Here is a 24968-nt window from a genome sequence, read left to right on the forward strand (position 1 = left end):
CATCCTTCAATTCCAGGATGGTCCTCCATGCCTCCTGTCTCCAGGACTCGTCATCGGGCTTTGACTTTTGGACTTCCGATCTGTATTGACCCCCAGACTAGCCAATGAGTTTAAGAGTTCAACTCATTATTATAAAATCCCTTCCTTTTGTAAATATTTATATGTGTTACAACACAGGCACTGTACATCAAAACACTGTTCTAAGCGAGAGAAAGTTTACTGTTGCCCATTGAATTTGATGCACATTGAATATATTAGACTTTCCTTAACAAAGGGTAGGATCTTCATGGTATTTTACAGAAGCACTTATTTGTAAATATTTGAAATTCTTATCAGTTCAGGTAGTTCCCCAGATTGTGGTGGAGATGGCTAGTAAAGGTGCAATATAAATCACTGCCTGGAACTTTAGGATCCCTGTAAAGTACGGATCTGTTTCTTTTAGAGTAATGACTCCTCTTAGCAGTACTGATGGACTGATAACTTACTTATGTGCACTGATCTGTTGTCTACACGTGTGCATTGATCCTTTATCTCTCTCTCTCTCTGCAACATGAATACACAAGTTAGCCTCACCTTCCATGTGTGTGCCTTTATTTAATTAATATGTTGTTGTACATACACAACAAATTAGCAATGAGTACGAACCTGAATGTCAGTGAATATCACCAACTGCACCGACAGTTTTGGAGCAACTGAATTCGGAACAAGGGAGAGACAGCGAGAGGAAAGAGTGAATCAGTACAAAGAAGGTAGTCACAGATCCTAATGAAGGGATGCCTGAGAAATAGTGCATGGTACACAGTGAGAGAAGCACAACTAGCAAAGTTGAAGTGAAAATAATGTGACGATGTCCTTAGTCAGGAAAGCTGATGAATTTGATAGTGCTAATGAGGACTGGGAATCGTATATCAAGAAGGTTGAAATGTATTGTAATACGAATGATGTGGATGAGGAAAAGAAAGTCTCCACGCTTCTTAGCTTGTTGAGTGCTAAAATGTACAGTCTCTTACACAACCCCGTAACTCCTGAAAAGCCAGCAAGCATGACGTTCAACAAAATTGTTACAATTTTGCAAAATTTCTTGACCTCTAAACTGCTGGTAATAGCTGAGAGATTTGAATTTAACAAAAAGAACCAGTTAAATGATGAAAGCATTGCTGAATACATTGCAGAACAGTGCAAACTTTCCCAATCCTATGACTCTAGAGATGGACTTTCTGATGCATTAAGGTAGTGGCTTGCATGTGGCATGCATAGTCAAATCACTCAAAAGAGACTACTGTCCGAAAGAGACATAACCATAGAATGGGCATTGACCATTGCAATATTATCAGAGACAGCAGAAAAGGATGCATCAAGACTACAGAAAAAGAGATTAAAATGTGAAACACACAAAATGTCACTGAATGGTGCAAAAAGCCAAAGATGTTATTGATGAGGCAAATCCTCCCATGAGACAAATAACTTGGTTCAAAGAAAAAGTTTGCAGGAAGTGTCACAGGCAAGGTCACACAGAGAGAATGTGCAAGGCAGACAAAAAGCACAACCAAGCACAAAACTAAGCAAATGCAAAAAGTGATCAAACGTGAAACAAAATCAGACAGCACAGAGTCTGACAAAGGTGAACTGTCATATTACTGAAGCAGATCACAAAATCATATAGATCACAATAGATGTATCTGGTGTGAAACTGAAAATGGAGTTGGATACAGGTTCAGCTGTATCTATAATTTCAGAGGCTGATATAACAGACTGATTTCTAAGCTACCATTAGAAAAGACCTATGTGATGTTAAAGACTTACACAGGCGAAAAAGTGTCTCCCAAAGGCAAACTGAAAGTAAATGTGACATACAGTGGCAAAACACAGCAGTTAGAGCTTTACATATTGAAAAGTAGAAGCCCAGCACTTTTTGAATGTGAATGGTTGAGAAAAATCCAACTAGACTGGCACATGATCAAAGCTTTAAAAAACCATCAACAGGCAATGGTAACCCAAACAGTAGGACTAACCGGAGACTGCCACAGCTGCTTAATGCTAATGAGAAAGTGTTTGAGTAGGGTGTCGGTAAGTTCAAAGGCTTGAAGGCCAGAATTGAACTTGAAGCAACAATACCAAGATTCAATAAAGCACAACCAGTGCTTTATGCACTACGCCCTAAAGTGATTGCTGAACTTCAGAGCTTGGGGGTGTCTGGCATTCTGTCCAAGATTGAGTGGAACAAATGGGCCATGCCCATTGAAGTGATGATCAAGAAACGAAGGCTGGAGCTGTTTGCATATGTGGAGACTTCGAAGTGAGCATCAACCCGGTACTGCATACTGTGCAGTATCCCCTGCTGTAAATAGAAGACATTTTTGCATTTTTGGCAGGCGGAGAAACGATTTCAAAGATTGACTTGTCAAAAACTTATCTGTAGATGGAGATTGAGGAGTCAAGTAGGATGTTCCTCTCAATCAACACTCACAAGGGACTGTTCCAGTGTAATCATCTTGTCTTTGGGGTCGTATCAGTTCCAGCAATTTGGCAAAGAGCAATGGACCAAAGGCTCCAAGGTATCCCAGGAACACAATATTACCTTGATTACATCATTGTGACTAGCAAAAATGAAGATGAGCACCTCCAGAACCTCAGTAAAGTGCTTAGCAGGCTGAAGGAGTATGATCTGCGCGTAACAAAAGAGAAATGTTACTTTTTCAAGAATTAAATCTTATAATGTGGAAATGTCATTGACAAGCATGGCTTACATAAATTACAAAAGAAGATGCAAGCAGTGCTACAGGCCACCGAACTGGAAAATGTGTCACAATTCAGGTCATAACTGGGCCTTGTACATACTACCACCAATTTCTCCCAAACATTGCTGCAGTGCTGCACCCATTGAATTCGCTGGGATAGACAGTAGCAGAAAGATGTGAAAAAGCATTCAAGGAAACAAAGAGACTAATAACATCTAATGAACTGCTCACCCATTATGACCCATTTCTGGCCATCAGACTGACATGCAATGTGCACTCTTCTGGCATTGGAGCTGTTTTGCCACACATTATGAAAGATGTATCTGAACGTCCGATTGCATTTGCTTCAAGGGCACTGATGAGTCCAGAATGCAACTACACACAGATCGACCGAGAGGCCCTTAGGGAATAAAGAAGTTCTACCACTACTTGTATGGTTTAAATTAATATGGTGACACAGGGTTAGAGAATGTTGAATCATTGTGGTTGGAGTTAAGAAACTGTAGGGATAAGAAAACCATTATGGGAATCATATATAGGCTTCCAAATAACAGCCAAAATATGGGTTTGAGATTGCAAAGGGAGCTGGAAAAGGTGTGTAATAAGGGAAATGACATAATTGTAATGGGATACTTCTATACGCAAGGGTATTGGGAAAATGAGCTTGGTGTCGGATCGCAAGAAAGGGAATTTGTTGAAATCCTAGGAGATGGCTTTTTAGAGTTTGAGCTTGACCCTACTCGGGGAAAGAATATCATGGATTGGGTGCTGCATAATAACACAGATCTTTTTAGGGAGCTAACGTAAAGGAACCCTTAGGTGGCAGTGATCACAGTATGATTAAAATCATACTGCAATTTGAGAGGCAAAAGTGTAACTCACATTTAACAGTATTGCAATGGAATAAAGGGAATTAGAGGCATGAGAGAGGTGCTTTCCCAGGTGGATTGGAGGAGGATACCAGTGGGGATGATGGCAGAGCAGGGATGGCTGAAAGTTTCAGGGAATAGTTAAGTTCACAAGGTACAGGTCAGATATGTCTCACAGAGGAAGAAGAACTCAAATGGTAGGGTTAGGCAACCACGGCTGACAAGGGAAGTTAAGGACTGCATAAAAGCCAAGGAAAGGACATATAAGGTAGTAAAATTGAGTGAGAAGTTGGATGATTGGGAAGCTTTTAAAATACAACAAAAGGCAACTAAAAAAGTTATGAGAAGGGAAAAGATGAAAAAGAGGGTAGGTTAGCCAAAAATATAAAGCAGGATATCAAAAGTTTTTTCAGTTATATACAGAGTAGAAGGGAAGTAAGAATTGATATTGGACCGCTGGAAAAATGTTGCGGGTGAGGTAGTAATGGTGGGCAAAGAAATGGCAGATGAACTTAATGGGTACTTTGCATCTGTCTTCACTGAGGAAGACACTAGCACTGTGCCTGAGATCCGAGAGTGTCAGGGAGCAGGAGTGAGTGCTATTGGTATTACGAAGGAAAAAGGGCTGGGTAAACACAAACACAAAATAATCTGCAGATGCTGTGATCAAAGCAACACTTTCAGTATGCTGGATGAACTCAGCAGGACAGGCAGCATCAGTTAGAAACGATGAGTCGACGTTTCGGGCCGGAACCCTTCGTCAGGATTGAAGAATGAAAGATGGGGAAGGATTTGAAGAATGCTTGTAGCTTCAGTTGAAAGACCAGTAATTTGAAAGACAAGGGGGTGGGGGAGGGGAAGCATTGACGTCATAGCCCTGAAAACAATAGGTAGTAGAAGAAGGAGGCGGAACCATGAGGGAGCTGGGGGAGGGGGTAGAGTGAAATAGGGATAGAGGAAGGGAGGGGGAGGGAAATACTGGAAGTTGGAGAATTCTATGTTCATACCAAGGGGCTGGAGTGTACCTAGACGGTATATGAGGTGTTGCTCCTCCAACCTGAGTTTAGCCTCATCATGGCAGTAGAGGAGGCCATGTATGGACATATCTGAATGGGAATGGGAAGCAGAGTTGAAGTGGGTGGCTACCGGGAGATCCTGTCAGTTGTGGCGGACGGAGTGGAGGTGCTCGACGAAGTGGTCCTCCAATCTACGTCAGGTTTCACCGATGTAGAGGAGGCTGCACCGGGAGCACCGGATGCAATAGATGACCCCAACCTTCTACTACCCATTGTTTCAGGGCTATGACGTCAGTGCTTCCCCTCACCCACCCCTTTGTCTTTCAAATTACTGGTCTTTCAACTGAAGCTACAAGCATTCTTCAAATCCTTCCCCATCTTTCATTCTTCAGTCCTGACGAGGGGTTCTGGCCTGAAACGTGGACTCATCGTTTCTAACTGATGCTGCCCAACCTGCTGAGTTCATCTAGCGTACTAGGTAAACTCAAAGGTCTTTAAGAGGATAAGTCACCTGGGCTAGATGGACTACTTCCAGAGTGCTGAGAGAGGTTGCTGAAGAGATAATGGATGCATTGGTCATGATCTTTCACGAATCACTTGATTCTGGCATGGTCCCGGAGGACTGAAAGATTGTAAATGCCACTCTACTCTTTAAGAAGGTAAGAAGGTACTACTACTACATCGACTCAAGCCTAGGGGGTCAGTGTCAGGGATGATGACAGACTCACCACTTCTCCCTCTCCCTCATCAGTGTGTTCAGTTCATCTACATTAGCCGCGCCGCCTGTCTTCTAGGAGCGTGTTGACCATAGTCTTGGGAGGGCGCCCGGGGTTCATCCTCCCGTGCTTGGGCTCCCATATGATGACTAGGCTGGCAGGTAGCTCGGGATGGCATAGACAGTGCCCCGCTCGTTGCAGTCTTCTCGCCTCGATTTTAGTGGTGAGCATTGGTAGGTTGTTATAGAGCTCGACGTTCGTCATGTGCTGTTGCCAACTCACGTCAAGAGCCATCCGGAGCATTCGTGTATGGCAACCACCTAGAGACTTCCGCATCGTCTTGGTGAGTGTCCACGTCTTGTATCTGTATGTGAGAATGGACTCTATGACTGCTATGAAAATCCTCTTTTTAAGCCCTCTGGTCAGGTTTGACTTCCAGATTTCCTTCATGTCGTTCATAGCCCTCCACGCCAGCACCTTCTGTATCCTTATGTCCTTCTCCGAACTCATCATTCTTGACCCGAGGTACTTGTAGTCAAAGACTTTCTTAGTGGTATCATTCTCTATGGTCTTGAAGGTAAGGTAAAAGAAGGGAAATTATAGGCCAGTTAGCCTAACCTCAGTGGTTGGGAAAGTGTTGGAGTTCATTATTAAGGATGAAGTTTCGATGACTTATTTTATCATTCGTCTCCAAGTGCAAAGTCAGCATGGTTTCTGTAAAGGGAAATCTTGTCTGACAAATCTATTAGAGTTCTTTGAGGAAGTAACAAGCAGGGTGGAGAAAGGTGAGGAGGTGAATGTCACTTACTTGGATTGTCAGAAGGCATTTGATAAAGTGTCACACATGAGTCTGCTTAACGAGATAAAAGGCATTACAGGAAAGATACTGACATGGATAGCCAGATGGCTGATAGGCAGGAGGCAGTGAGTGGGCCTTTTCTGGTTGTCTGCCAGTGACTAGTGGTGTCCCTGAGGGCTCTCTATTGGGATGCTATTTTTCACATTGTTTGTCAATGATTTGGATAATGGAACTGATGGCTTTATGGCAAAGTTTATGAATGATACGAATATAGGTGGAGGAGTAGGTAGTGCTGTCGAAGTAATGCGATTGCAGCAGGACTTGGACAAATTGGAAAACTGAGCAAAAAAGTGGCAGATGGAATATAGTGTTGGGAAATGTATCATAGTGCATTTTGATAAAAATTGAATTGAATTGGCTTTATTACTTACAGTTTTCAAATACATGAGGAGTAAAAACCTTTATATGCCTCCATCTAAATGTGCAATTTATAGTAATTTTTAATAAATAGTATGTACAACAGGACAGTCAATATAATATAGAAATACAATTGTATCAGCGTGAATTAATCAATCTGATGGCCTGGAGCCTGTTGGTCCTGGTTTTTATGCTGTGCTACTGTTTCCCGGGTGGTAGCAGCTGGAACAGTTTGTGGTTGGGTTGACTCAGGTCCCCAATGATCTTTCGAGCCCTCTTTACGCACCTGTCTTTGTAAATGTCCTGAATAGTGGGAAGTTCACACCTACAGATGCACTGGGCTGTCCACACCACTCTCTGCAGAGACCTGCAATTGAGGAAAGTACAGTTCCCATACCAGGCAGTGATGTAGCCAGTCAAGTTGCTCTCAATTGTGCCCCTGTAGAAAGTTCTTAGGATTTGGGGACCCATACCAAACTTCTTCAACTGAATGTGATGAAAGAGGCACTGTTGTGGTTTTTTCACCATGTAGCCGGTATGTACAGACCATGGGAGATCCTCGGTGATGTGTATGCCGAGGAAATTGAAGCTGTTCACCCTCTCAACCCCAGATCCACTGATGTCAATAGGGGTTCGCCTGTCTCTATTCCTTCTGCAGTTCACAACCACCTACTTTGTTTTTGCAATAATTGAGGGAGAGGTTGTTTTCTTGACATTACTTTGTCAAGGTGATGATTTCTTCCCTGTAGGCCACCTTGTTAGTGTTTGAGATAAAGCCAATCAGTGTAGTATTGTCGGCAAATTTAATTAGCAGATTAGAGCTGTGGGTGGTGACACAGTCATGGGTATACAGGGAATAAAGGAGGGGACTTGGTACATAGCCCTGAGGAGCACCTGTGTTGAGGGTCAGAGGGGCAGAGGTGAGGAATCCCACTCTGCCAACTGCCAGAGATCTGACAGGAAGTCCAGGATCCAGCGGCAGGGTGAAGGCTGAGATCTCTGAGCTCCTTGTCAAGCCTGGAGGGAATTATGGTGTTGAATGCTGAACTGTAGTCCAAGAACAGCATTATCACCTTGGCATCCTTCTCCAGATGGGTAAGGATGGTGTGTAGAGCTGTAGCTATTGTGTCATCTATTGGTCAATTGTGTCAGAAGGCGAATTGTAGGGGGTCCAGTGAGGATGGCAGCAAGCTGCAGATGTAGTCCTTGACCAGGCTCTCAAAGCATTTGCTTATTATTGAGGTGAGTGTGACCCAACTCCAGTTGTTCAGGCATGTTACCTTGGTCTTTTTAGGCACTCTACAATGGGAGAGGGAGAGATTAAAAATGTCTGTAAACATACCTGCCAGTTTTGCCATGCACATCCTGAGTACCCGCCTTGGGATGCCATCTGGTCCCGCAGGCTTGTGACTGTCCACTCGTTGGAAACACCTGCGTACTTCAGCCTCAGAGATGACCAAGGTGCAGGTCACTCCGGCTGCTCTCCTCGGGGGCTCAGTGTTGGCGACATTGAACTGAGCATAAAAAAAGATTTAACTCTTCTGGGGGAGAGGCAGCAATGTTGGAAACACTACTGTGTTTTGCGCTGAAGTCTGCAATGGTGTGCAGACCTTGCCATAAGCTGCATGTGTTGTTGGTGGAGAATTGTGTCTGGATCTTGTCCCTGTATTGTCATTTTGTGGTCTTGATGACTTTGCACAGATCATAGCTGCATTTCTTGAGTTCCTGATTAATGTAAACTCCATCTGCCACGGAACAATAGACAAGGTTCAAACATCGGAGGTACAGAGGGACTTGGGAATCCTCATGCAAGACTCCTCGAAGTTTAATTTACAGGTTGAGTCTGTGGTAAAGAAGGCAAATGCAATGTTGGCTTTTATGTCGAGGAGAATAGAATATGAAAGCAAGGAGAAAATGCTGAGTAGTTATAAGACACTAGTCAGGCTGCACTTGGAGTATTGTCAACAGTTTTCGGCCCAATATTTCAGAAAGGATGTGTTGTCATTGGGGAGAATCCAGAGGAAGTTCATGAGGATGATTCCGGGAAAGAAGGGGTTAACATATGAGGAGTGTTTGGCAGCTTTGAGCTTATACTCACTGGAATTTAGAAGAATGCGGAGGGATCTCATTGAAACCAACCTAATATTGAAAGAACTAAATAGGATGGAAGTGGAGAGGATGTTTCCTATGGTGGAGGTATCTAGAAGGAGAGGGAAGAGCCTCAAAATTGAAGGATGACCTTTTAGAACAGAGGTATTGAAGACTTTTTTTTAGCCAAGAACTAGTGAATCTGTGGAATGCTCTGCCACAGACTGCGGTGGAGGCCATGTCGGTGGGTATCTTTAAAGCAGAAGTTGGTAGTTTCCTGATCGGTCAGGGCATCAAAGGATATATCGAGAACGCAGGTGTACGGGGCTGAGCGGGATCCAGGTTCAGACATAATGGAATGGTGGAGCAGACTCGATGGGCTGAATGGCCTAATTCTGCTCCTCTGTCTTAAGGACATACATTTACTCTAGTGACAGACCACCAGCCCCTTATGTCCATTTTTAATCCTAGAAAGGATGTTCCTGTGATGTCTGCTACCTTGTTGCAACGTTGAACACTTACCATAGGAGCCCACTCTTATGATAGAGAGTTCAAGAGTAACCAAACAACACAGCAATGCTGATGGCTTGTCACATCTTCCACTGTTAGCAACTGAAGAAGAAAGGTCTTCATTCTGTGACCCAGCAGAGGTGTACCACATCGCAGAGGTCACCAGCAGCCGGTAACAAATTCTGAAATACAAAGAGAAGCAAAGAGTGACCCGACATTATCAAAAGTCTGTGACATCACCAGGCAAGGATGGCCAGTTTATGGTAATCGTTTGTTTCCAGAGTTCTCGGCAAAACAAGACCAACTGTTGGTAATTAAAGGACACTGATGTGTGGATCTCCTGTTGTGGTTCCCACTAAAATGTGCACCAGAGTGTTAGAAAATCTGCATGAAGGACATCTAGGTCAGTCAAGATGAAGAGTTTTGCTGGAGCTATGTGTGGTGGCTGGGAATAGATAGACAGATTGAAGACTTGACCAAAAGCTGTTCAGGATGCCACAAAGTTCAAAATACACCCCCACAGGCACTGTTACATCCGTGGGAGTGGCCAGCTTCACCATGGTAAAGAGTACATATTGACTTTGCTGGGCCATTCACACACTCCATGCTTCTGATTACTGTGGGTGCTCATTCGAAGTGGCCTGAGGTCATACCAATGAAGTCACTCATCTCTAACAGTCCACTCTGAGGACTCTATTGCCAGAAATGTCTTACCTGAACAAATTGTGAGAGACAGTGGACCACAATACATGTCAGAAGAGTTCAGAGTATTCATGAAAGAAATAGGCAACAAACATTTCAAGTCACACACGCAAAATGCTGATATCCCTCCCCTCCCTCTTTCAAATCTTTTACTATTTTTTCATTCAGTTAGTCCTGACGAAGGGTCTCGGCCCGAAACGTCGACTGTGGTCTTCCTATAGATGTTGCCTGGCCTGCTGTGTTCTACCAGCATTTTGTGTGTGTTGCTTGAATTTCCAGCATCTTCAGATTTTCTCGTGTAAACATTTCAAGTCAGCTCCTCACCGCCCAACAATGATTCCCCTTAACACTACTGATGGACTAATAACTTAGTGTGCACTGATCTGTTATCTATGCATGCACACTGATCTCCCTCTCCCTCACCTCTCCCTCCCCCTCCCCTCTTACATAAATGCATGAGTTAACCTCACCTTCTGCATGTGTGCCTTTATTTAATTGATATGTAGTTATACAGACACAATAATTGCCATATTAAACTACTAAAAGTTACTGAAAGTTACTGTCCCTTTCAGAGGGTAATGACAACCAGGTAACCTGATATACTGGTTTTTAAACTTTCATTACTGCTGCAACATCAGGGTGAGACGCTGTTGAGCCATGGATGCAAAATATGTGTTGCTTATAAAAAGGATCATTAGCATAATGAAAGAGTATGTTCAAAGTCAGTTTACTGTCATATGCACAAGTACATGTATGCTAGGGTGCAATGAAAAACTTACCTGCAGCAGAATCACAGGCACTTAGCAATGGATATTACTGTTAGCATTTTTATTTCTTAATAAACATTTCCATTGATGAATGGCAATTGGTTTTACACTGAGCTTCGTTCCTGCAGTGCCATTTGTTCCACCAGCCAACCTACGAATCACTGGGGTATCTTATAATCACTTCCGTGTCGTATGGGATAAAGCTGAGTCCCAACCTATGGGATACATAGTGATTTACCAGGCAGCTTCTGGTAAGTGTAGATTTGACTTAATTTGATGAAGGGCCAGAACAATGTTTGAAATTTTCCTAACAGCGTTGTTTCAGAGGTTAAATGACAATAAATTAATTGGAACAGAACCAATCCCACACTGATTCTGCTAACTGCATTAGTGATGAGATGAGGGTTAGTGACCAATCTGCTTGTGGCAGGTAAGTGCATCATTTCAATACAGTGAAATCTTAACAGTGTTCAGTTTTGGTTACATATGACCTCTCTGGCCTAAAGCAAACGTGTAGCAAAGATGAAGGCTTGAAGTCTTGAGGTATATGCTTTTACTGCACACATTATGAATCATGAGGAGCTGGATTGTTTCTACAAGACTCAGTAAGGTCATCTCTGTACCTCCCTCCACTAATTCCAGCCTACCATGATCTATCTACCTGGTCCATCACCCTCAACCAACTTCCAATTCATTAATCAGCTCTTCCTCAGCTCTGGATTCAAGACATTTTGACCACTACCAGGCTCACCCTGACAACCTCGAGAATGCACTCACAATTCAAGTCCCTCATCTCATGTTCCTCACTCTGAGACCGTCTCACACAATTCTTTTAATATACCTTCTCTGGAAACATTCCCCACCTTTAGACTAACTATCATGCTGCACAGAACAGGCCCTTCAGCCCATCATGTCCATGTTGACCACTGTATGCCTATCCATATGGTCAAAGTAGCGGCAGTCTTGCCATACTGAGGTAGTGATTAGGATTGTGCAGGTTGTTTCAAGAACTACATAGTTGAAGGAAAGTAGCTGTGGGATTTCTGGCTTAGGTTTATATTTTTGCTTTATTATTAGTCACCTGGATTTGGTGGGGGGACAGCCTGCTGGTGTTGCCACCACACATTCAAGCACCAACACAGCATGCACAGCAGAACAATGTGCAGCCAACAGACAGCACACAACATCAAGATGAACTACTTTCCCACCTACCCACCAAAGCAAAGCTCTTTCCCAACTCCCCATCTACACACACAAGGACAGGCCTTCAACCTCAGCACTCAGCAACCCAGAGGCTTTAACCTTCAGGCGTTGAGCTCCCAACACACCAGAATTGTGGCCTTGACTTCCATGCTTTGACTCCAGGCCAGACCTACAGACTGTGCCCTAAAATTGCAGATATCTGTATCTCCTCCTTAAACTAGCTCTCCAGTTAAATTCTGTGGGTCTTGAAGTAAAACTTACACATGATCTATTTTATGTTGCTTGAATTAACACATTAGGTTAAAGAAGGAACTGTCTTACAAATCATCCTTGGGTCTTTGTTGTGGTTATAAAATCAGAGGCTGTTGAAAGTATTGATAATCCTGAAACGTGGTCATAGTAGATTTCTAAGATTAACGTGCATTACAGTTTGGTTAATTTTATAATCTAAGCATAGGATTATCTCCATTAATCACTGTTGTTTCTTTGATCCTTGCACATGAGAAGAATTATGGACTTCTTTTTTGCAGGTAAAGTCATGGAAGTAATGACTGGAGAGGATGCAGACTCCATTGTGATAAAGAACCTTCAGAGTGGACAGGAATACAATGTCAGAGTGTTTGCACTGTATCCAAATGGCAACAGTACTTTCATTGAAGGAAAAGCCACAACATGTAGGTTCTGTCACTTAAACAACAGTCATCGTATCTAAAGTATACTAATTCAGTTATTGCCAATTTGACTCAATTGGCAGCCTTCAACCTTACTTGAATATATGGTTTTTCAAATATTAATCCAAGGTTTACCCATTTAATCAAACAAGTCATATGCATAGTCATCTTTCTTTCCTAAATCTCCACACCTGTTTATCTCAATTATCCACATTTGCCTGTAGTGTGCTTTCCCTGTGTCCCACCAGACAAGAAATGCACATTTAATATTCTCTGCCTGCTCAGGTGTAAGTTAAAGACCCCATTGTCATGTGAGGTGAACAGTGAATTTCTTTGCAGTGTCAGCTATCGCTCTCTGCTTGTGTCTCAGCAGTGTTAAATGCTTTTGAGTTAACCTTGAGCGGTTTGATAATTGCTAAATATGAATGGTTTTATTAATATAAATCTAAGAATAATATTATAGTTGTTATTAGTTGTATTTCCTTTGTGTAGTCTGTGTATATGTCATCATCATCATCATCATCAGGTGCCGTGCCCAGTTTGAGCTTTGACTGCCATGGCCCACACACTCCTGTTTCGAGTCAAGTGGATCAGTTCATTGGTATTCATTTCCAGTTCTCTGGCTGCTGTCTCCATCATCAATTGTCTTTGTCTTCCTCTTGCTTTCTTCCCTTCAATCTTTCTCATAATTACCGTGCATTCTAACTCCTCTTTCCTAATCACATGTCCAATGAAGTTATGTTGCCTTTTCATGATCTCATACATTATTTCTCTTTCTGTGTTTGTTCTGTTCATGACATCCTCGTTAGATATTCGTTTCATCCATGATATTCTTTGCATCCTCCTCAAAAACCACATCTCCGCTGCTTCAATTCGTTTCCTCATGTTACTAGAGATTGTCCAACATTCTGAGCCATATAACATAACTGGATAAATGTAACATTTCAGTACTCTGAGGTGGGTTGTCATGCCTAGTTTAGTATTGGTCAGTATACTCTTCATTCTCGTAAAGGTGTCTCTTGCCATCCCTATTCTTCTTTTGATGTCCAAGTCGCACCTACCATCTGACATCACCCAGCTTCCTAAGTAGCAAAAGTTCTTTACTTGTTTTATGTCTTCCCCATTTATTCTCAGCCTGCAGATAGGATTCTCCTTCTTTTTGGATATCACCATACATTCTGTCTTTTTGCAATTGATAGATAGACCCATTTTTGCACTCTCTTCAACAATTATATCAATTAAGCTTTGTAGTTCTTCCTCCGCACTTGCAATTAACACAATGTCACCTGCATATCTGAAATTATTGATGTTTTCACCACCAACTTTAATTCCCAAGATGTCTCTTATTTTTTTGTAATATTGTTTCACTATACACATTAAATAAATCAGAGGAGAAAACACACCCTTGTCTAACGCCTCTCTTGATTTTCGTAAACTGACTCAATTCTCTATCTATTCTTACAGCGGCAATTTGTTCCCAATACAGCTTTCTGATTAGGCAGAGGTCTTTCGAATCTAGATCTTGGATTTTCTGTAATATTTCAAATAACTTATTGTGCTTCACTTTATCAAATGCTTTTATGTAGTCGATAAAACAGACAAACAAATCTTTTTGCACTTGAATAGCTCATTCTGATAGTATCCTTAACATCAATATTGCATTTCTTGTACCTTTGCTTTTCACAAAACCACATTGTTCTTTACCTATTTCAGCTTGTATCTTACTTTTAGCTCTCGTCATCAAAATTCTTAGAAGTATCTTGGTGATTTGACTCATTAAACTTATGGTCCTATGTAATTCAAATTCTATTGCTCCAGGTTTCTTTGGAAGAGTGATAATTACTGATTTTTTTCACCTCTCCTGGTATTATTCCAGTCTCATAAATGTCATTGATTAGATCAGTTAATTGTTCAATTCCATAATCTTCAAGGGTGACAATTTTTTTAGATTATGAAGACACGTAGTCCTCTTTTATTGTCATTTAGTAATATATGCATTTAAAAAATGATACAATATTTCCTCCAGTGTGATATCACAAAACACAGGACAGACCAAGACTGAAAAAACTGACAAAACCACATAATTGTAACATATAGTTACAACAGTGCAACAATACCATAACTTGATAAAGAAGTCCATGAGCACAGTAAAAGTTCAAAGTTCTCAAATGTCCCACATCTCATGCAGACGGGAGAAGGAAGAACGCTCCCTACCATGCTGACCACAGTCCGACTCTGAGTCATCCAAAAACTTCGAGTTCTGATCAGCTCTCTGACACCGAGTACTGAGCGCCATCTCTGTCTGAACGATACGACCTCAAACTTGGTCGCCACCAGCAGGCAAAGCTGGGGATTTTGAGGCCTACCCTCTGAAAGATTCCCAACCATGCAGTAACTACAGCAGCGAACGAGCGTTTCAGAAATTTCTCCAGATGTTCCTCTGTGCTTTCACATCCACTCTCCATCAAATCAGAATTGTCCATGGCCCCTATTTAACAGATACGATATCATTTTCACCGGAGGGCTGCCCTCCCCCCCATCCCGTTCTATTACTAATTCATCAGGATCTGCTGCCTTTCCTTTCTTCATTTTATTTATTGCATTACGAACTTCAGATTTTAAAATACTTGGACCTTCAATGTTTTTCTTAATTTCTGGTTTTTCGCCTCGATCACCTTCAAACAATTCCTGAATATACTTAGTCCATCTGTTCATAATCTCATCTTTTTCCATGATAATAGTACCGTCCTTTGCTTTCAAACATCCACCTGAAGAACAGAGGAGCTTTTTACCAGTGATATTCTTGATTTGTTGATGTAACCTTTTTGGATCAGTAAAAGGGATTCTTTCTATTTGCTCACATTCCTGGTTTAACCATTCTTATTTGGCTTTTTAACATAAGCTTTTAACTTTTTTATCTAAGAACGTATATTCTATAGGATTTGCTTTCTTCTGTCTCCTTTCTTCCATTAGATTTTTGATTTCATCTGTCATCTATTTATTCTTTGTGCTTTTTCCTTTTTTTAGGAATCACTGACTTTGCTGATTCTACCAAGGCATCCTTTAGAGAGTTAAATTTCATTTCTACATGATTGCTATCATCTTCAACAGATTCTATTTCTAGACTTTGAAATCTATTCCTTACTTCAATTGTAAATTTTTGTCTTAAGTTTTCTTCTTTAATTAATTGTAAGTAGTCAAGGTTCAGGTTTTTGCTTCTCTAGTTTTTTAAGTTTTACTTTTACATGACATACTGCTGGGTTATGGTCACTATTACAGTCTGCACCTAGATATGTTTTGCATTGAGTCACTGAGTTTCTAAATCTTTGGTTTATAGTAATAAAGTCAATTTGATTTCTAGTGTTATCACCTGGACTTTTCCAGGTCCACAAGCGTCTTGGATGGTTTTTAAAGTAGTTATTCGTAATGACCTGATTATTCATCTTGCACCATTCTACCCATTTCTCACCTCTTTCATTTCTTTCCCCTAGTCCAAATTTTCCTATGGTATTTCCATCAGCACCTTGTCCTACTTTAGCATTTAGATCTCCCATGACAATAACAATATCTTGAGATTTGCATCCATTCTTTGCTTGTTCAATCTCTTCATAGAATTTATCTTTATCTTCATTTGTTCCATCTGTTGTTGGTGCATTAACATGTATGATTGCTAAATCAAATGGTTGTCCTCTGAATCTAACAAAGAGCACTCATTCTGATATTGTCATAAGGTGGTGGCTGGGAACAGACAAGACACAGACACTGAAGTACTAGGGACAGGACTAGGATACAGGATGAGGGCTAGGACATGGACAAGACAAGAAAACCGGGAACCCGGAACAGGACTGGACAAGAGAGCTAGGAGCCAGGGCTTGGACTCCAAGCCAGAGACTGGACAAGGATCCAGAACCTGGGTCTTGCCTCTGGCTCGGACCCCAGAACTAGGCGAGGATGTGACTTGGCTGGCAGGCAGGATGAGGCTGGAGTCTTCAGACTTGAGGCCAGGCTTGGCTAGAGACTTGAGGCCCGGCTGGAGGCTTGGGGTCTTGAAGCTTGGCTTGGGATGAGGCTCGAGGCTTGGAGTCTTGAAGCTCCTCCTGGGCAGGGTGCGGTACTCCACCCGACGGAGGCAAGGGACAGGAAGGGACAGGACCAACCATAGGGAGCTAGGGCTTTACTCTTTGGAGAGAAGGAGGATGAGAGGAGACATGATAGAGGTGTACAAGATAATAAGAGGAATAGATAGAGTGGATAGCCAGCGCCTCTTCCCCAGGGCACCACTGCTCAATACAAGAGGACATGGCTTTAAGGTAAGGGATGGGAAGTTCAAGGGAGATATCAGAGGAAGGTTTTTTACTCAGAGAGTGGTTGGTGCGTGGAATGCACTGCCTGAGTCAGTGGTGGAGGCAGATACACTAGTGAAGTTTAAGAGATTACTAGACAGGTATATGGAGGAATCTAAGGTGGGGGCATATATGGGAGGCAGGGTTTGAGGGTCAGCACAACATTGTGGGCCAAAGGGCCTGTACTGTGCTGTACTATTCTCTGTTCTATGTTCTATATAGGTAACGGCAAGACGACCTGACTTACCCGGCAGAGGCAAGGGACAGGAAGGGACAGAACCAACCGCAGGGTAATGGCAAGACAGCCTGACTTTCCCAGCGGAGGCAAGGGACAGGAAGGGACAGAACCAACCGCAGGGTAATGGCAAGACAGCCTGACTTACCCGGCAGAGGCAAGGGACAGGAAGGGAGCTAGGTACAGGGTGGCTCCAAGACAAGACTTCAGGTAAGACAAGTTGAGAGTTACCAGCAAGACAAGGCAAGGCTTCAGTCAATGCAAGGCACGACAAGAACTTCATGTGAGGCAAGAGTTACCAGCAAGACAAGGCTAGGCTCCAGGCGAGGAAGCAGAAGGCAGGGGAAGGGATACAAGGAGTAAGGGCAAGAACAATCCAGCAGCCGCACCCTGGTCTCTGTAGGTATTTATGCAGCCAGCCCCAACGAGTATCAGCTGCCTCAATTAGTGCTCGACAGGAACAGAAACAGGGCAGACAGGAAAACCCGGAGCAAGGGTCGATGTACCGGACCGTGAACCGGAATGCGGACTTCACGGACCGGACCATGACAGATATTGCCCAATGTCCTAAAACACTTCTTGCCATGTTTTCATCCATACGAATTCTGACTCCATTAGTATGGGATGTTCCACAATAAATAAATTTGTGTTTTATTTCTATTCTGACATGTTCCAGCACCTATCCAATGAACTTTGCTAATTCCCATGATGTTAATCTTTAGTCTTTCCATTTCATTTATCACATTGTCCAATTTTCCTGCTTGATATGGGGTTCTTACATTCCAAGTGGCAATAATTTTTTTTGTGTTTTACTTGAATTTTATGAGCAGTAGCTTGATGACAGTAGCAATAGCTGTGTATATGTAATGCACTTAATTGCCTTGACTGCACAGTACTGATCTGTCAGCTGCACTTTTGGAACATTTTTCTTCAATTCTCAGTACTTTCTACTCAATAAACCTCTCTTCAAATAATACTGAATAACAAAATGACTTTTTCAAATGCTGTGGAAGAAAATTTATAGTTATTTAACTGTTTTCGTGCGCTGTAGTAATGGATGAGAGGGAATGAGAAGGAATCAAAAATTAGCAATGCAATTTGTTGATATGGAGGTGGAGGGCAATGCAAATGGCAATCAGTTCCGGCCTTGGCTGCGTGAGGTGGATTTAACATGCTCTTGGCTGAAACTAGCACAGACTGTCTGTCAAATGGTACCTACCTACTAATCATCTCATCTCAATGAAAATTTGGTAAATTCTGTAACACAGAAGGACCTACCGCAGCCCAAATGCTGAAGATGAGAACTGACTCTGAAATAATTTAAGATGTACAATTTAATAGGCACTTTTTATGATAAATGAAAGCTATTGATTGACACTATATCATACACAATTATAATTCATCTATACTCTTTCACTGCAAAGGTATAAGTGTGCTGATCTTGTCCAGGAAACAACACTGTCAAAGGGAATATACTTATTTCATTATCAGATCTTGTCATTGTCCTTTAATTCTGAAGGTGATGTTTTGTTTTGCAGTGCATTTGCACGTAACTGACCTTCGTACTTATCACATCCAGTTAACAACGATTTGTGCTCAGTGGGAAGGCCATGCAGGAGCCACAGGCTACAACGTTGTCCTTGAGTCACTGAAAGGTACACTCGCTCTGAGAATTCCAACTGAAATTTGCGCTTGTGCTTTCCTGCTTGAGAGTTGTTCTCAAATATTTTCTTTACTTCTTTGAATATTTTTATACACGTTGGAAAGTGACTATGTTTATTTCATATGTTCTCAAAAAGCTGGAAGCCTCTCTTATGTAGAAATTTAATTATCTACTAGTTTGAGAACGCCACTGTCAACACATGTAGATGAGATTTCAAATTTCCTACCCACTCTCCAGGTCACTTTCAGATGGTGTTTAACAGGTGAAAGTGACCTTCAGATCAAAGTCATTTATATAATCGACCCAGCTGGTTGTATTTGGAAAAATGAAAACAGTAGAGATGGAAGAGTTCTGAGAAAAATAGCAGTCTTAAAATATAGAGGGGATAGAAAAATTCAGTTATTTTATCCATCTACAGTGGATCCTTCTGGCTGTGCTTGCTGTTCATCATATTAATTCACCTACATTCATCTTAGAATAAGATTTCTACCTGGTCTTTTTGTCCTTCTGATGGGATTCCCACAGGATCCTGGAATGTGTACTCTGTTATTACCCTTTCCTGCCTTTCCGCCTGGGATTTGCAGCTGATAGAGCAGATGCTCACCGGAACGGAGGTCCCTCAGTTTCACTAACATTTCCCTGCCACATCTCTGCTCAAATTGTTACCCCACCTGTAACAATCCTTCTAGGCACAACACAGAACATTACAACTCCTCACACAATGGCCAAGAGAGCAGCATTTAGGTGTGGTTGGAGGTTTGGATAATGCTTGGTGCTGTGGTGGCTGGAGATTTAATTTCTTAAGCAAGCAAAATTCAACCACAATCCATCAAGTAAATCTTCTGTCACACACCAGTCTACCTGTTGACCCTTCAGTCTTCAGCAAAGAAACCCCAAAATCTTGGATCCCCACATCCTTCAGATAGTCTTTTACATGTTCTCTATTACCTTTAACACCACTTGTGATTTCTCCAGTTTAGCAATCACCGCTTCACATCTTCACTGTAATCCCCTCTGCCCCTCACTGTCTGTCGATCTGCCTACCTATCTGTCTCCTGTCCTAGTTACTATATACTACTCCTCTCCAGTTGTCCTAACTATGATGTTCTACCCCTAGCTTTCATGCCAGTGGATTGTGAATCTGCTTGCGAATGTCAAAAATGAAAAATTGTGGGACTGTTCTACAATTTCATTTATAAAAAAAGTCAGTAAAATTCAGGATCAATCACCATTGTATTATGCTCATCTACTCCTTAAGTGTGTTTAATTTTATGCAGGGGAGGAATATTTCATTAACAGACATCTCTCTGACTTTTCAAGCTCTTGTTCTCATTCTGTCCATTATGAAGTGAGGTATGGTATAAGTTAGGATCTAAGTTCAGAGCTGTTGCCTTTATACAACTGCTGTGCATTTTCTATGGGATTTATAATTGTTATTTGCCTTGAGTTATGTTATCAAAATAATAGTCAAAGAAATTACAGCACAAATTAGTTTATTAATGTTCCACCTGATTGGTAATGAACATGTTCCTCTTTCTCTTCTTTCACTCCCCCCCCCACCTTTTGTTTAATTACAGATGGAAAGATACAGGAAAACTCTCTGCATGCTGGAGTAGACAAGTACTGTTTCAGTCATCTATTTCCCAATACTCCTTACAAGATCACTGTCTACACCAGACTGCATGATATGGCAGGACCTGCTGTCTCTGTTCTTCAGTCTACATGTAAGTTAAGAACACAAAAACGTAAGAAGTCAAACTGGAAAGAGGGAACAAGCCCTTATGCCTGCTCCACCATTCAATAAGATCATGGCTAACCTCAGTGCCACCTTCATATACTAAATCCATATCCCTTGAATACCTTAAATTGGAAAAGCACACTGAACAGTTGTGAGTTCCTCACTTTAGAAAAGATCTGTTGGCATTGGTGAGGGTTCAGAGGAGGTTCACAAGGATGATTCTGGGAGTGAAAGGGTTAACATACAGGGAATGTTTGATAGCTCTGGGTCTGTTCTTGCTGGAATTTAGAAGGATGATGGGGGATCTCATTTAAATCTTTTGAATGTTGAAAGGCCTAGACAGAGTTGGCAAAGAGGGCGTTAAAGAAAGAAAATGTGGAAATGCACATTAGTATCAGTAAAGCAGAGGTTAAGTGTGTAATCTGGGAAAAAGTCAACCGAATGTGGCAAGAAAGGTGGGACAGGGAGGGGAAAGGGAGGCATTTATATCAAATACAAAAGAGTATTGCAGTTACTAGGGTAAGTAATGGAAACAGAAGAGAGGAAATTGTGTGGACTAGGTTAAGGCTGGGGCACTGTGCATTAAACAAAACATTGAAAATGATAGGGAAACACCAGACAGGATTGTGTGAGGAATGTCAGGAAGAGGAGTCAGTAGAACATGTAGTTCTGAGTTGCAGGAAGTATGGGATACAGAGAGAGATGATGAGAAATAAATTAAGGAAGTTGGGGATGCAGGAATTCACATTAAAAGGGTTGCTGGGCATGGGTGAGAGAGCACAAGTCCGGGTATTTTTAGCGTTTTTAAGGGGTACAGGGGTTTTTTATAGAATATGACGAATAAACAGGAATAGGATACTAGGATGGTCAAAGATGGGAGGGTGAAGTGTAGGTGTGTGTGTGTGTGTGTGTGTGTGTGTGTGTGTGTGTGTGTGTGTGTGTGTGTGTGTGTGTGTGTGTGTGTGTGAGTGAAGGGATTTAGAATGTATGTCTAGTGCACATTCTGGAGCAGAGGGTGGCGGTAATGCACCATTAAGCTGGATGCCAACCGCCGTAAAACAAGGTACAGACAGACAGACAGGCCTAGACAGAGTAGATGTGGAAAGAATGTTTCCCATGGAAGGGCAGTTGAGGACAAGAGAGGACAGATTCAGGATAGAGGGGGCTCTCTTTAAAATAGAGATGCAGAGAAAAGTTTTTAGCTAGAGGGTGGTGAATTTGTGGAATTTATAACCACAGGCAGCTGTGGAGGCCAGGTTGTTGGCGGTATTTAAGGCAGAACTTGATAGGTTCTTGATTGGACACGGCATCAAAGGTTATGGAGAGAAGGCTGGGGAATGGGGCAGAGGAGGGGAAAAAAGGACCAGCCATGATTAAATGGCAGAATAGGCTCAATGGGCCAAATGCCCTAATTCTGCTCCTACATCTTATGGTCTTATGGATTTCTTGCTTAAGCATCTCCCCAATAACATTGAAATAACACAGTCTTCCTGACGATCAAAAAGCTACAGACACTGAAAATTTAAAATACAGAAAATACAGAGAAAATCCTCAGCAGATCAAACAAAAATAGTAGAGGAAAAAAATTGGTTTTCATTTCACTGATGCTGCGTGAGCTACTGACTATTTTTCCAGTATTTTCTACTTTCATTTAAAACATCTCAACACAACTCGTCTTGCAATAAAAAGCAACATTCCATTTATCTTCCTAATTGCTTCCTGATGCTGTATGCAAATTTTTAATGACTAGGCCACACAGGTCTATCTGAACACTGGTGACTTGTTGTGGGGTTTATAGCCATTTTGAATGTTTGTTTGAATATATGCAAGACAGTGTTTTCAGCATACTGAAATCTCTGAAATTGACAAGTAATCCTCCCAATTTTTATTCTCATCAGTTAATGCAGGTGTGTTGCACCAATGAATTTAGACTTCTCGTATAGGCTCTGGCTGATGGCCCTATTAAAACAATTTCACACAGAATCAGCCTGCAGGGATGCTAGGAGGAGTGGCTGAGTTGTGCTTGACTGGAAGCTGGTTGTGTGAGTGTGTTTTGGAACCTGTTGAGGGAAAGAGAGTGGGGAAGGAATGGAAATTGTTGGGAGGGGGTCGTGTGGGTCTGGTAATGGTGGACAAGATAAGAGGTGGGGTTGAGGGAAAGAAAGTGGAGAAGGAGAGGGATAGAGACTTGGGACCAGAGGTAGGCAGCTCGGGAGAGGTGGATTATTGTGATGGGAGAAATAAAGGGAATGAGGAGGTAGTGAGGGGTTGGATGAATAAAAACCAAGACAAAGGGAATAAAAGAATAAGAAATGATAGTGGAGAAAGCTCTGAAAGTGAGGAAGATGAACAAGCTCAGAGAGGAGGTGTTGTCATAATTAGGTTTAATGAGAAGGCTCAGGGACATATGAAGAAAATTAACCCGTTTGTGCTAACAACAATTCTGACAAATAAGATAGGGGAAATAGTATTTGCAAAAGTCCTTAATGATGGCAACTTATTGGTAAGATGTGTGAATGAGGAACAACTTGAGAAAGCACTCAAGCTAAAAGAGATAGGAAAATGCAAGGTGGAATACACTGGGAGGGTGGGAGCACAAAACAGTGGTTGTAAAGGAGTGATCATGGGGATACCAATGAGTATAAATATGGAGGAGATAAAGAGGAATATCAAAGGAGGGAAAGTAATGAATGTTCAAAGACTGAAAACAACAAGGGAGGGAGTGAAAAAGGAAAGTGAATCAGTATTGATTGAATTTGAAGAAGAAAGAGTGCCAAGGAAGGTGTTCCTGGGTTTCATGAGTTACCCAGTAAGGGTGTATGTGCCAAAGCCATTGAGGTGCTATAATTGTCAAAGGTTTGGACACGTGGCTAAAAACTGTAAAAGGCAGAGGAGATGTGCTAGATGTGGGGGTGATCATGAATATGGAAAGTGCGGAACAGGAGTTCAACCAAAATGCTGCAATTGTGGAGGAGCTCATAATGTTGCATATAGTGGGTGTGAGGTTGTGAGACGGGAGACTAAAATTCAAGAAATAAGAGTGAAAAGAAAGATCACTTATGCAGAAGCTGTAAGAATGTCAAGAGAACAGAATAATGTTCCTAATGAACAGGGAGCCATAGGGATACGAGAGATGCAACAAAGAACAAATGACAGGATTTATGTAGACAAAAAGGCTCTAGTAACATTCATTGCAGGAGTGATTAATAGTACTGCTGAGGTAAAGTCAAAAAGTGACAAAATTCAGCTGGTGGTAAAAGCAGCAGTAAACCATTTAGGGTTAGTAGGACTGACATGGGAGGAAGTGAGGGAGAACCTCAGTAATCAGTCAAGCCAGGAAGTGTCGTGTGTTGGTTAATACTAATTATGGTGATTCTTTTACAATGGAATGCAAGGAGCTTACTGGCCAATAGCCAGGAATTCAAGCACTTTATTAAAGAAATGGTTGTAAAACCGGATGTAGTGTGTATTCAGGAAACTTGGTTGAAACCAACTTTAGACTTTGTGGTATATGGGTATACAATGATAAGGAAAGATAGAAATCTAGGGGGAGGAGGGGGTTATGCTATGTTAATCAAGCAAGGTATACCATATAGGGTACTGGAAAAAGGAGATGATCAGGAATACATAGTAGTGGAAGTGTGGGAGAGAGGGGAGGGAGTGGTTATAATTAACTACTACAATCCATGTAAAAGGTTGGATTTGGACAGCCTATTAAAGATACAAGGACAAAACAGACATAAAGTAGTGTGGTGTGCAGATTTCAATGCTCATAGCACAATATGGGGGGATCAGATTACAGATCCAAATGGAAAGGTAATTGAAGATTTGATGGAAGAAAGGGATTTGGTGTGTATGAATGATGGTAGTGGCACAAGGATAGATATAACAACAGGAACTGAGTCAGTGTTAGATATTACGTTAGTGTCTAATACCTTGGCTGGCATTAGTAACTGGGGAGTTTGGACTGCTTCAACAGTAGGCAGTGATCACTACCCAGTTTTGTGTTCAGTGGGTGAAAGAGTTGAAGTAAGACCAGGTGGCGGAACCCCAAAGTGGGTGTTTGAAAAAGCTAATTGGGGTAAGTTCCAGAAGTTGAGTGAAGAAGGGTTGACAAAGATTGATATTTCTGGAAATGTAGATGAATTAAACAGTCAGGTGACTTCAGCAATTATCATGGCAGCAGAAGGATCTATACCTAGGAGTAAAAATAGGATGAATAGAAAACTGGTACCATGGTGGACAGGAATGTTGTCAGGCTGTAAAAAACAGAAATAGAGCATTCAGGCTAGTTAAAAGAACCCATAATATGCAGCATTTGGTTCAATATAAGAAAGCACAGGCAGTGGTGAGAAGAACTATACGTCAAGCTAAAAGGGCAAGTTGGAGGAGTTTTTGCGACAAGGTAGGAAGAACAACACCTGTGGGAGAGATATGGGGAATGATTAAGAGGATGGGAGGAGATAGAAGGGAATGGGAATATCCAGTAATGA

The 24968-nt window shown here is 41.8% G+C and overlaps 1 protein-coding gene across 3 annotated transcripts in view; it reads left to right on the forward strand.

The window, feature by feature from the left end:
• The window catches only part of LOC134342801 (collagen alpha-1(XIV) chain-like), a 193030-nt gene that overhangs the window by 78089 nt on the left and 89973 nt on the right, over positions 1 to 24968 (forward strand). For all 3 annotated transcript variants that reach the window (XM_063041387.1, XM_063041386.1, XM_063041388.1), the window contains exons 21-24: positions 10751 to 10873; positions 12356 to 12499; positions 18613 to 18729; positions 20315 to 20461. In XM_063041387.1, coding sequence (XP_062897457.1) covers positions 10751 to 10873; positions 12356 to 12499; positions 18613 to 18729; positions 20315 to 20461 — 531 coding nt within the window. The remainder of the gene's footprint in view (positions 1 to 10750; positions 10874 to 12355; positions 12500 to 18612; positions 18730 to 20314; positions 20462 to 24968) is intronic.

Source organism: Mobula hypostoma, chromosome 2, assembly GCF_963921235.1.
Source record: "Mobula hypostoma chromosome 2, sMobHyp1.1, whole genome shotgun sequence".
Classification (NCBI taxonomy): Eukaryota; Metazoa; Chordata; class Chondrichthyes; order Myliobatiformes; family Myliobatidae; genus Mobula; species Mobula hypostoma.